Below are 13,879 nucleotides of genomic sequence, written 5' to 3' on the forward strand. Positions count from 1 at the left end.
TAGGCCATCACCTGGACGTCTCGGAGGCGCAGCTGTTGAACGATGGCATCTGCCAGCTTTGTGAAGATCCGAGGGGCCACGTTGAGGCCGAAGGGCATGGCCCTGAAGGCGTAGCTTTTCCTTTGGAGTCGAAATCCTAGGTAGGAGGAAGCGTGGTGGTTCATTGAAACGTACCAATAGGCATCCGCCAGGTCTATGGAGACCGTGTAGGAACCCTGAGGCAGAGGGGTCCTTATCTGATGAAGAGTCAGCATCTTGAACTTGTTGTTCGCTATGAACTTGTTGAGGGGGGATAAGTCTAGAATGACTCTGAGCTTGTCGGAGTCCTTCTTGGGGACGCAAAACAGTCTCCCTTGGAACCTGGTTGACTTTACCCTCCTAATCACCTTCTTGTTCAAGAGATCTAGGACATATTCTTCCAGAAGGGGGGTTGATTGTTGGAAGAATTGCTGGAAGGTTGGGGGTGGTTGAGTCCAACTCCAGCCTAGACCCTTGTTGACGATGCTGTGTGCCCAGGGATCGAAGGTCCGACGATCCTGGAATTGGCGGAGTCTTCCTCCCACCGGAAGCACTTCATTGCTTCTGGTGTCCCGAGGGTTTACCACCTCGGCCGCTAGCTCCCTTTCCTCCTCTGCCTCTGGAGGGACGGGGAGATGCGTCTCTGCCTGCACCTCTGCTTGAGCCTCTACCTTTGGGACGAAAGGTAGTCGTCTGTTGCTCAAAGGCAGGGGTGAAAACCGGTGATTGGGACAAGACCGGTTGGGTGACCAGCTGAAAGGTCTGTTGTGGCTGAGCAGCCACTTGGGGAGTAGCGGGTCCCGGAAACTGCCGTCTCTGTTGACGTTGCTGGGGTTTCGGCTTGGAGGATCTCCTCTTTGGTTGAGGGCCGTCGTCCTGAGAGGATTTCCTCTTCTTCGACATGCCCCACTTGTGAAGAAGGTTCCTGTTCTCCGTGGCTGCCTTGTCGGTAATCTCTTTCACCAGATCAGAGGGAAAGAGGTGCTTACCCCAGATGTTGGAGGAAATCAGCCTCCGGGGTTCGTGTCTCACTGTGGCACTTGAGAACACGAATTCACGACAGGCTCTCCGAGCCTTCATGAAGCTGTATAAGTCCTTGACTACAGTCGCCAGATGCGTCTTGGCGAGCACCATGTAGTGGTCGGGGACTCTAGTGTCACCGGCCATGACGTCAAGCTGGACCTGGAGGGACATGGATGCGGCAAGCCTTTCCTTCGTATCTTGTTCCCGACGAAGGAGATGGTCATTAAGTTTCGGGAGGTCTTCGTTAAACTGACGTCCAGCAACGTCAGGATCTAGTTTTCCCACCACGAAGGTATGTTGGACATCCTTCCAGTGTCGAGCATCGGGGGGAGTGACCAGGGAGAAGGGTCTGCACTCCTCCAGTGCAGGGCAAAGTTTCCCTTCTTCCACTACCCTGTGTACCGCTGCGAAGGCCTTTTCCATGAAGGGGAGGATCGCATCATCAGGTGCGACGTAGGTAGGGTGCTTCTTGCTCAACGCCGGAAGCTTTGAGCAGGTAAAACCCCTACTTTTAAGGGTGCTGGCCATCATAGCCTGGGCCTTCGGGAGATCGAACACTATCACCTCCTTAGGTTCGGTCTCTTCTTTAGAGGCAGGTTCGGATCGAAGCCGGACGTAACAGTCCGGGTAAGCCTCAAAACTTGGGAAGAACTCCACTTCTTCCAGGACAACCGAGCCGACCTTCTCACTGATGAAGATCCTGCCCGTTGTGATCGGCATATGCTCGGCATACCTCCAGGGGTTGGCGTGCGAGCATGCAGGGAGGTCCTTAACCGAAATCCTTTTCGGCTCCTTAGAACTTCCCATGGTCTTGATGTATTCGTGTGTCTCACGGAGTTTCTTGTCCATGATGGCTTCGAGCATCCGAAACATCTCCTGGGCGCTGGTTGGGATGGGGTTCGGGGTGGCGGAGGTAGACGGGAGTGATACTTCCGTCGGTGTAGGAGTTGGGGTGGTGGTGGAAGGCGGAGCGACCTCTTGCTCCGACCCAGCGTATTCCACTTGGTCCTACTCATAGTCCAATTCTTCGGCATGAGGTTCCTCTCCGTTGTCTCCGACACTTCCGACATACGCTCCGCGTTGTCGGTATCCAGGCGACACTCGTGCATAGACTGAGCCATGACAACATCGGGTTCCACCGTGATCTGGACGGTGGGGATCTGATCCTTGGGGACCACAGAGTCTGGGGATGCCTTTGGGAACAGTAAGGCCCTCAAGTCTTCGGTGGCAAGGTACGGTCCAGTGGCGTTCTTCTGGAAGCCACGCACCCATTTGCGTAGCTTCTCTCGAGAAGCGTCCCTAACCTCCGCTGAGGGAGGGTTATTGAACGCCTCGACCAGGCGTTCCTGGCAGACCGTACAGTTCAGTGGGTCCCAGAACTTCAGATCACCTTTTTTGTTTGCACAAGGGGCGTGAGTCCTACACGCCGTGTGCCCATAAAAGTGCGGGCGCTTCACTCCACAGAAGCCATGGTCGCACTTCACGTACTCCTCCTGTAAGAGAAAGAGGACGTGAGTATGGGGGAGTCATAAGGATGACTTCTATTTTAAGGTTAAGTATTAAATGATTAATCTTTAACCTAATATTAAGTGGTAGAAACACTGTGACGTTCAGAGAGTGGGCGGAAAAGGAGATAGACACATCCTCCGTGTAATCCGCCCGGCCGGTTACCGTAACCTTATCCGTAGGCAATTTGTTGTGACTGAGGACACAGGGCAGAATTCAACATAGCATGCCGTGAAGGCAGTGGGAATTCTAGTGGGGATTGCCAAGAATATAGAACTGGGACTGAGGCCACTCAGACCCTAGGATTGGGAACGTAGAAGATCCCATAGGGTAACGGTTTCCGGTAACCGGCCGTGCTAAGATACACGTAGCATGCTGGAAATCTGTGATATGCAAGAAGACAGCATGGTTACTAATGGAACGGTTAGGCAATACCTATCCATTATGTAATCAAACCATCTGGTTGCGATGTAGGGCTATCAACATCAGATGATAGCTAGTAGAAGGGGGTGCAAGTCGCCTTGACGCCTCCGGAAGGCTCCGGCAGACCGCCTGCACGCCGGAGGCCGCTCCAGCAGAGTTTCTGGCATTAGGGAAGACAATATAGAAGTCAAGAGTAATACCAGGGTGGCGGCCGCCGGCACAGCGGCGGCACGCCGGCGGGGAGCGGCGGCTCCGGCAGCCGGAGGTTGCCGGCTTGGTGACAGGAACAAGGATGGTTATAGCAGAACCGGACTGCCGGCAGCGGATGCCGGCACTCCGGGGGCCGACCGGTGGACGGACGACTGAAGCTATTAGGAAAGAGGGAAGGCCATCGGCTAGGCGCAGGCGGCAGTCCCCCGGCACACGGAGGACTGGCGGGCCAGAAGGCAAGGGATAAGTCACCAAGGTAGGAGGTGGGTATCACCGACAGTGGAGGCGGCAAGGGACCGGCACCAGGATAGTGAAAGAGACAGAAGGAGGGATGTAGGGGTCCGGCCACGGACCCCAAGACATCCCACCTGAGTGGGTGTACCCATGATAGAGGCTAGCCCTATCACCCAGAAGCCGGGGCCGCAGAGGACCCGGAGCTAAGGGAGCCCAAGGGAGGGCAGGGAACACCCAAGAGGGGGGGAGAACCCCTGCAGACAGAACGCATCCAGTGGCTAACCCCATAGGACACTATGAAGGGTATATGTACTAGAGCGGACTGCACACAGGAGCTCAAGGTAGCCCTATCACTCCACCCTAAGGAGGAGTTGTAGGACAGGGGACAGATGGGTATAGACTAACCTAAGTATAGGCTAGGCCATACAAGAGATAGGTGGGGAGGGGAGAAGAGAAGGGTCTTCTGTGGAGGAGGTTCTGTACCAGAGCGGCCACCGAGGAAGGGAGGTCACTCCCTAGCCTAAGGTAAGGCAGCCTGTCTGAAACGGTGCATGGGTATCGTTTCAGCAAGGTACAGAGCTAACTCCCCCAAAACCTAACCTAGAGCAGGGAGGTTACACCCTGAACCAGGAAGGATGGAAGACATATCGCTATTGCAGGGAAGGTCGGAGACCTAGCCCCAGCAATAGAGGACGGACTAGCCGTTCCTCATTCCCGGACGCCACCTTAAGGGGGGATCATTCCCTTAGGGGGGGACAGAGAAGCGATATATACTCTGATAAGAGCCTGATCCCCTTACGTGGTAGGGGGAGCAAGGCTGCACAGAGGGGATGCCCTAAGGCAGGGGATGAAGGAAGCATATAGGGGTCCTACTTGTAGGTTAGGTTAGAAAGGCACACTAACTAACCTATCCCCTATATGGTCCCTGAAGGCGAAAACACTTGCATCACAGTCAACAGTATTGTAAAATAATGCCACTATCTTCATAAATAAACCTAGGATCACTGATAAATATCATGCATGAACACTGATATAGGCGCTCTGGCCTAGGGGCTAGACTAGCCAACTGGTATGGGGTCGGTTGATGACCGATAATAAAGCGTCAAAACACGATATAAAATTTCCTAGCTATGAAGACTAAATAACTAATAGTATCGATTAGTTAATGAGGCCGGAAAACACTGTTGAGGCTATCTAAATAAGGCATGCAAAACAACAGCGACGCCATAAAATGGCCGGTCCGGTCGAGGCACAGCTCTGCCACAAAACATCAAATATCTCGAAAAGTAAAAGTTACTTTACGGTCAGAGCTTATTTAAACAATACTGGAACCTTGTACTCAACTTTCCAGAAGAAGGCGAGGCCGAGGGTAGAGACATGGCTAAGATGCAAGTCGATAAAGATCACACAGGGAAAAGTCCGACTAGTAAGGCAAGCTACTAAACGAAGGATGAGGACGGACGTGACGTCATTTAGCAATGGCGCCCGTTTGTTTACGTCTCGAGTACCAAAAGTAGCCACGGACGAGATTAGCTGTGGAACAGCTCCCCAGCTATTCTCCGTCCCTCCATATCGAAGTGTTAACTCTGTATGGGGTGCAGATAGCTATGTGGCGCGTTAATACATGCGTCCCCTGTTGATATACGATGTCTTAAAGGGAAACCTTTAGGATACTCGCTCCAGAAGTTAGAATTCTGTGATAACCTGTGGTTAAATTCTCTGGGAATATCTTAGTAGTTATATACCCAAGGAAGCTACCAAAAAGGAACCTTCCATCAGGACGCCATGGCTTGAGCCCAAAAATGTACAGTACCTATATTTTTTTTTTAAATCATGATTTTTGCTAATAAATCCAAAAGTTTTTGATCAAATGACTATTGAAATTTTTATATGATGAAGGTATTATATATGTCTAAAACATATATAGAAATGGTGTAATTTGGATCATTAGCCAAAAAAATAGCGGACATGGCGGACGGTCCCCTTAAAGGTTTTTTAAAGGCTGCTCATGAATGGTAGAGGCAAGGGACAGTGACATTGCCCTATCAAGCAGGACAATGCCCTAGAGACTGACCACATATACATATGATCAGTGCCCAAGCCCCTCTCCACCCAAGCTAGGACTAAGGAGGGCCAGGCAATGGCTGCTGATGACTCAGAAGATAGACTTATATGCTCCCCAAAGCCCCCATCCTTATCTCACGGGGATGGTGAGGTTGCAGCGACCAAAGAAACCAACAAGTTTGAGCGGGACTTAAACCCCAGTCTGGCAATCACCAGTCAGGAACGTTACCACATCGGCTACCACAACCCAGACTCCGTTGAGGTACAGAGAACCACCCAAATGGCACAACCTTCTATGCCCGACCCATCTGCAAAGGGACCATAGCTTGATGATGTCCCTGTCTCTTCACAATTGTAGACCATCCCAAATCTCCTCTGCGAGATAGAATTTTTGTGAGGCACCGCATAAATGTCTGGATACCTTTGAAGATCCTCTGCACTAGGCTACCAAGCAAAGTTGGCCATCTCCAATTTACGTCATAGAAGGGGGGTACAGTCATACCTCTCTTCAGGAAAGAATCTGCTTACAAAATTTTCAAGCTGCGAAATGAGATGCGAATATTTTCATGATGTGGCGGGATGTTGCAAAACAACCCCCACACCCTTGAATCACTCTAACTGACAATTGTCCCACAACACAAACTTTCCCCTTACTTTATCAACCGGACTCTTGGACAGAAGGAAAATTGAAACAAAACATAACCTTAAAGCTATATTACCTTACAAACTAAAATAATCAACACCAAAAGCATCCACATTCAAAATACTTAAAACTGATCAAACTTAATATTAAATATGCAAAAACCAAAACACCAAAAAAACCCCAACAAACTTAAAATTAAATAGACCACAACCAATATGTATATATTATTTTATAGGACACTGACACTGTCCTCAACACAAGCCAAACTGTCTTTTATGGCAAACTACCAGTATCACCACTTGGTGGTCAACTATTCCACTGGGTGGCAATTTGCACACACTACTTCCCTGATTGGGGTCATTGTTATCATCATCATCATATTCATCATCATCATCATCAGCAATCCTAATTCAAAGGCCAAGTCATCATCCGTTCAGAAATCCAAAAACAGTCCAAAAAAAAAATCGTATACAGGCCGGGTCATCAACAGTTGAGCAATCAAATAGCGAAGTCTAAATGCAATCCTTTATTACAGGCCTGGTCATCAACAATAATCCACTTTCAAAACTTGAGTCTCTCCAAAGGAGGAATCACGGCCTGCCAAAATAAAAAAGAAAAACACTTACGAACACTCCTAACTAACTTAACTATCGCACTATAATCAAAGATAAATAATGAATTGTTCCTATCATTCACAATCACGACAAGCAAAGATAAACAAAACTGTACTTACTTAGAATATAAATAATCACTTCCTTGCTGGTAATAAAGAATAATAGTAAATCCAGCAATCACACACACAACCGCCTCTATCAGCAGTCAATCAAAAAAAGCATTCGCTCCGAAACATTCACCACTGTCGTAACCTAACTAAAAACATAAACAAACAACCTCAAATATACCGACAGTCTTTCCCACTACAAACAATCATTCGCTAACTACCACTCTCTCTCTCTCTCTCTCTCTCTCTCTCTCTCTCTCTCTCTCTCTCTCTCTCTCTCTCTCTCTCTCTCTCTCTCTCTCTCTGGATTTGGCAAAAGAAAATAAACAAAAAATAAAACAAAAATTAATCCTCCACAATGACTCACTTTGCGAAAAGAGATTTGCCATCCAGGCCGAAAATGAAATAGTCACCCATTACAAAGAGTTGAAGAAATTGGGTTTAGACAACAGAAAATGTAGCTGTAGTTTAAAATAGGGGTAACTATAATAGCACAGTACATATTGAACTGTATATTTTGTATATACAGTATACAGTATTGTACTGTATGTATTGTATTATTTTCCATTTATTATTACATTATGGTGTAATAACTACTTAATTTAGAGGTATTAAGTTAGGTTAGGTATATAGAATGGTTCATATGTATTTGGCTGTACAGTATTTCATTGTGGTTATACTATAGCTTTATTATAAAATTTAACGTGGTGTTTTGTAGGGTTTGGAATGAATTAGGCAATTTGCATGTGAAATGTGACTCACAACATGAAAAAAATCACTTTACGAATGTCACTCCAGAACGAATTAATTTTGTGTTGTGAGGCATTACTGTACTTCTCTGGTCAGACTTTCTCGTCTGTCAAGACCGAGAGATGCTCTTCTAAGTCTCAGTGGTGAGATGATGAAATTGCTCAGCCATGAGCCAGGTCTTTAGATGAAGGGCTAAGACCTTTCTTTGTTTTTGTAATGGTCTACAGTATGCTCATGAAGGGCTGCGAGCAATGCTACCTTCAAAGGAAATTCAAAACTCCAGTCCGGCACATCACCAGAGTCCTCAGATCTTCATAAAAAGCCCTGTACAAACCTTTGAGGCATGTGTTAGACAAGAATCTGACATTAAGATGGTTTTCTTGCATGGCAGGGCCTCAGAAAAGTGAACAGGTGAATTCCACTGCCTCTCACATATTGTTAGTCATACTGAGGGATGGAGGAGTGTCTCCTTTACCTTTGTCCTTAAGTTTGTCGCCAAAGCTCAGAATCCAGCCCTTCTCCTCACTTGGAATGCGACTAATGTTCTGAATTATTTGCTTCTTTTGTTAAAGCATAGCCTGAATCAAACTCGATCCTTCAGAGCGCAGCTTCAAAACCTCTCTGTTAGCTCGGGTAGGTATAAGAAGAAAATCTCCTGAAACATCATATTTTGGCAACGAGAAACAATGAGAGCTCATCTTCCTCCAACAGAGGACCTGGAAGAACCTTCTTAAATGCTTCCTCATGAAGTCTGAGGGACTGGTGAAACACTAGCCTTTAAAAAGAGCCTGTCAGTGGTTCAAGTATTAAAGGCAGGAGTCTGGAAACTCCAGACAACTTTTACATCCCACTATCTGTGGGAATATACCCACAAGTCTTTTGACACATTGTCACTGGAATCTGTGGTAGCTGCTTAGTAGGTTGTGTAGCATACCTAGCTCCTTCACAGGACAAGAATCATCTAGTCTATATCGGTCAACATGTTAGTCTTAAAAGGAAAGGAAAGAATGCCTGGCCCTTATTCTTCTTTTCTTTCCCTCCCATTATTGACCGAGCAACTACTATGTAAATTATGTATAGTTGTAGAAGTATTTCCAAATACTCCCTAAGAGGGGTGAATGGACAGAAATGTAAACTCACCACTTTTATAAGTAATACATTTCAGACTTTTTATTCTCGAAGGATGTAAGCTCTTCTCTGACTGTCTGTCTCCGTACAGAAACTTAGCCTAATATCTGAGAATATTTTTTTGGTTGGTAGTGTAACTTCTAATAAAGGTACACCCAAAATGGTTTTATGCAATAACAAATACAAAAGAAAATAAATGAAACTAAACCAGTATAGACTAAGAATAGATATCAAAAATATATGATTATATCACAAGGATTACATTTCATACCTTGGTACTCAAGTCTACAAAATTCCACATATGTCTGTTACAGTAATAACAGCAATACTCTAAAAAAGACAACCATGATAGTTTTAATTTGAAAAATAGCAGATACTGTATACTCTTAAACTACCTATCTTAAATTTTAACACTAAATTAACACTGAAAATATTATCGGTAAATTTTTGACAAGCTATTAACTCAATTCATAGGTCTCACATTGATAGAATGAATATTCAGACCTTATAACCACTTTCATATTTACCATGTATACCCAACCTAAAATAAACATGGGAATTTTGCAACAAATATACTCATATTTCCAATGCGGAGAATAAAATATGGGGTCATTATTATAACAGTTCTCATCATGGTAATGCGGTAGGGAAAAACCTTAGTTAGATGGAGAAAACGAATTCCAAATCTAATTCATTGATAGGGGAGTCTTGTGTAATAATGTCTGATGATTATGAAAAATATTCTTTGATTGAATGTTGACTTGTTAATGACTATTTAAATCATGTGACTTTAATATATTTTTTTTTTATTTTCTTTTAGAAAGAACTGCCAGCACCTGAAGATGTGGTATCCTCATCAAGTCAGGAGTTACCAACTCGTCCTGTTGGTACTCAGACATCTACAAGATTAATGAAGGTTCGTAGACAAAATGAAATTTTAGTTTGCTTTAAAATCTCATAGTTGTATCTATTCTGTTCATTTTAAACATACTGTCTCTGTTGATGATTGGAGGTATGGTTAGTGATTGAAGTTTTGTCCTAGATTTGATAAATCTTTACTCTAATGAAAATTCAAATTGAGATAATCCTCGAGGAATTTTTTTATAAGTGAATATTTATATGATGTAAAGATAGAAAATATTGTATTTACTTTGACATTACTCCTGAGAGCAATTTTACTATATTGCTGCATTTTTATCTATATTATACATGTTCAGGGTGGTTTTAGAAGAGGTATGGGATGTATGAATCAGATTTTTACAGTTAGGCAGATATGCGAGAAATATTTAGCAAAAGGTAAGGAGGTGTATGTTGCGTTTATGGATCTGGAGAAAGCGTATAATAGAGTTGATAGGGAAGCGATGTGGAATGTGATGAGGTTATATGGAGTTGGTGGAAGGTTGTTGCAAGCAGTGAAAAGTTTCTGCAAAGGTAGTAAAGCATTTGTTAGGATAGGAAATGAAGTGAGCGATTGGTTTTCAGTGAGAGTGGGGCTGAGACACGGATGTGTGATGTAGTCATGGTTGTTTAACATGCATGTTGATGAGTGGCGAGAGAGGTGAATGCTCGAGTGCTTGAATGAGGATTGAAACTGATAGACAAGAATGATCATGAATGGGAGGTAAATCAGTTGTTGTTTGCAGATGATACTGTACTGGTTGCAGACTTGGAAGAGAAGCTTGGCCGATTAGTGACAGAATTTGGAAGGGTATGTGAGAGAAGGAAGTTGAAAGTTATTGTGGGTAAGAGTAAGGTTATGAGATGAACGAGAAGGGAAGTTGGTGGGAGGTTGAATGTCATGTTGAATGGAGAGTTACTTGAGGAGGTGGATCAGTTTAAGTACTTGCGGTCTGTTGTTGCAGCAAATGGTGGAGTGGAAGCAGATGTACACCAGAGAGTGAATGAAGGATGCAAAGTGTTGGGGGCCAGTGAAGGGAGTGGTAAAGAATAGAGGGTTGGGCATGAATGTAAAGAGAGTTCAGTATGAAGAAGTGATTGTACCAACTGTGATGTATGGATCGGGTTGTGGGGAATGAAAGTGACGGAGAGACAGAAATTGAATGTGTTTGAGATGAAGTGTCTGAGGAGTATGGCTGGTGTATCTCAAGTAGATAGGGTTAGGAACGAAGTGGTGAGAGTGAGAACGGGTGTAAGAAACTAGTTAGCAGCTAGAGTGGATATGAATGTGTTGAGGTGGTTTGGCCATGTTGAGAGAATGGAAAATGGCTGTTTGCTAAAGAAGGTGATGAATGCAAGAGTTGATGGGAGAAGTACAAGAGGAAGGCCAAGGTTTGGGTGGATGGATGGAGTGAAGAAAGCTATGGGTGATAGGAGGATAGATGTGAGGGAGGCAAGAGAGCGTACTAGAAATAGGAATGAATGGCGAGCGATTTTGACGCAGTTCCGGTAGGCCTCCGATAGGCCCTGCTGCTTCCTCTGGTTATCTTGGATGACCGCGGAGGTAGCAGCAGTAGGGGATTCAGCGTTATGAAGCTTCATCTGTGGTGAATAACGAGGGAGGGTGGGCTGTGGCACCCTAGCAGTACCAGCCAAACTCGGTTGAGTCCCTTGTCAGGCTGGGAGGAACGTAGAGAGGAAAGGTCCCCTTTTTTTTTCATTTGTTTGATGTCGGCTACCCCCCAAAATTGGGGGAAGTGCCTTGGTATATGTATGATGTTCCTTTTGTACTTTGAAATTGTATTGGTTCTTTAAATTTTGTTTTGTAAAGACATTTTCTTAAAGAATATACTGTAGTGCGAACTTGTATTTTGTGAAGATCAAATTTACCCTTATGTTGGTGACAATTTCCTTTTTTTTTTTCATTATAAGATGGCGCTAGATGAGTTTGGGGAGCGAAACAATCGAAGGAGTAAAGATACAGAGAAAGCCATGCGTGAGCTTGCAGACAAGGTAAGAAGAAACCTGTATAAACAAATTTTTTGACAAATATTTTATAGTATTGTCTTCTTATTACCAAGGAAAGTGGTCTCTCTGCTCTCTCATGAAGCAAGAGAAATTCATCGAGTTTGTCTCTGTAGAGATAATGATCCATAACTTTTCTAAACTCTTAAGTATAATGCTTGGCAACATCTCTGGAGATGGTACAGAAGAAAAGAACCATTAGAACTTACATCAAGTAACTTTTTTAGAAAGCTTTACCAATGTAAGTAACCTTAGTGCTTGAGTTCTCTGCTACATATCTCGAAAGCCCCGGTCTATCAGGATATATTACTTTAGATGAACACATGTAAAATAGAAAATTTGTGGTTTCCAAATTCTTTTAAGGAATTTCCTAGTAGTAGTTTTGTACTGAAATGAGAAAAAACAGTGTTGAGTAGCAAACTAAGGAAGAGGATGAATTAAGTTGACATTTTGCCCCACACTCCAGGGCTGATGCGACACTAGACTATCATCAATATACATGGTACTTAACATGCAGATAATCACATTGAAAGTAGAATTTATAGTATAGCAAGCTAACCCATGTTGTATTTTAATGTTTTTCCCATTTTTTATTTTCTGACTTCCAAAAATGTACCAAATAACAAAGTGATAAAGTTGAGTAGTCATAACTTTTTTTTATATCATAGGTGTGTATTTGTTAGTATGCTAACTTGAAAGATAATTTGAAAATATAATTGTTGAAACTCTTTCAGTTGAGACGGGAATATGAAAGTGAAAAACAAAAGGTTCTTCAATCAACAATGAAGCAGATGGAAAAAGAAATTGAGAGAATAAAGGAAGAATATAAGTCCAAAATTGCTGATCTTGAAGAATTACATAAGCAAAATATATCAGATACTAAGAAAAAACAATGGGTAAGTAAGATTCATTTTTCATAATTTTAACATTATTAACAATTTTCGATAAGCATAAACATTTCTTGGGAAAAGTTTATTCTCTCTACTCAAATATTTCTTAGTTGGAATAATTTTACATAATTATGGAAATTATTTATAAGTCAACCAGGGATGATATTACCAGTTCTAGAGAATCATATCTGTGTACAAGTTTCTTGCAAATAATTATTGCTTGGAGTTTTATATCAAGTACCGTATATTTCCATGTAAAGGGCAAAATTTTAAGACTAGTTTTGGATGAAAAAAGTCAGGGTTCGCCCATTACACGTGAGATACTTTTGGAATCATGAAAATATCTATTTGTTTCGGACAACTAGGATTCTTTACATTATTTACCAAGAGATGGTGGTTGTTCAAAACCTCAAATGTTGCAGGTTACCAGTACCTATACTATGGTAAGCAGGAAAACAATGATCCAAACAAGTTTAAACAGAGGAAAAAACTTCATTTCAGAACCTTAAAATTAAAAACCATCAAAATCAACATTCATTTGAAATCTCAAAAATTCATCAGGATAGCATCGTCACGGGGATATCTTTGTTGCTTTCGTTTACACTACTAGCTCTGTTATTCTCGAATAGTGCATCGTCCTCCATACTATCTAAATTGTTTGAAATGCTTTTCCTGTATACTTAGAAATCCAAAATAAATTAAATAAAAACTATTTTATATCATGCTTTTGCTAAGCACGCCACCTAAAACCGAAACTACTGCTTTGTTTACGTTCCATGGCCAATCATAACGAACAGGTTAGCTTTTGCAGCAACAGATATCTAGCCAAGTACAGGTATTGGTTATGTTATACTGTAATAATGTTATTATTAATGTTGTTTTACTTTATCGTTAGAAATTCAAAATAAGTGAAATAAGAGTGATTTCATATCATGTTTTTTCCCAAAAACGACTCCTAAAACAGAAACCGTTGTTTTGTTTACATTTCATCACCTATCATAACAAAAAAAGAAATGCACTTGCACATTCACGCAATAACCAATGATACAAGAGCTTTTAGTAAAGATGGTGTTATGAATAAAGATTATATTATTTGTAAAAGATTTATAATGAAAGTGTAGTAATATAAGGCTGGGCTTGAAATTGCCAGTCGCTCATTACATGGAGTACATGATAAAATATACAGTAGCTCTTTTTTATTGGCAAGTCCTAGATATTTTGCATTATGTAATGGACTATTGACCCCAAGAGTTCTTACAGACCTCAAGCTCATCTTAACCATAAAGTCTAAAAAGCTTACCTGAATGAAGGGATAAATTACAGTATTCTAAGATTATCCTTTCAAGA

General features: G+C 42.8%; 1 protein-coding gene across 4 annotated transcripts in view; it reads left to right on the forward strand.

The window, feature by feature from the left end:
- Positions 1 to 13,879, forward strand: part of LOC137631042 (zinc finger MYND domain-containing protein 11) — a 202,189-nt gene that overhangs the window by 172,681 nt on the left and 15,629 nt on the right. For all 4 annotated transcript variants that reach the window (XM_068362614.1, XM_068362612.1, XM_068362611.1 and 1 more), the window contains 3 exons: positions 9,541 to 9,636; positions 11,550 to 11,630; positions 12,377 to 12,538. In XM_068362614.1, the coding sequence (XP_068218715.1) occupies positions 9,541 to 9,636; positions 11,550 to 11,630; positions 12,377 to 12,538 (339 nt within the window). The remainder of the gene's footprint in view (positions 1 to 9,540; positions 9,637 to 11,549; positions 11,631 to 12,376; positions 12,539 to 13,879) is intronic.

Source organism: Palaemon carinicauda, chromosome 39 (genome assembly GCF_036898095.1).
Source record: "Palaemon carinicauda isolate YSFRI2023 chromosome 39, ASM3689809v2, whole genome shotgun sequence".
Classification (NCBI taxonomy): domain Eukaryota; kingdom Metazoa; phylum Arthropoda; class Malacostraca; order Decapoda; family Palaemonidae; genus Palaemon; species Palaemon carinicauda.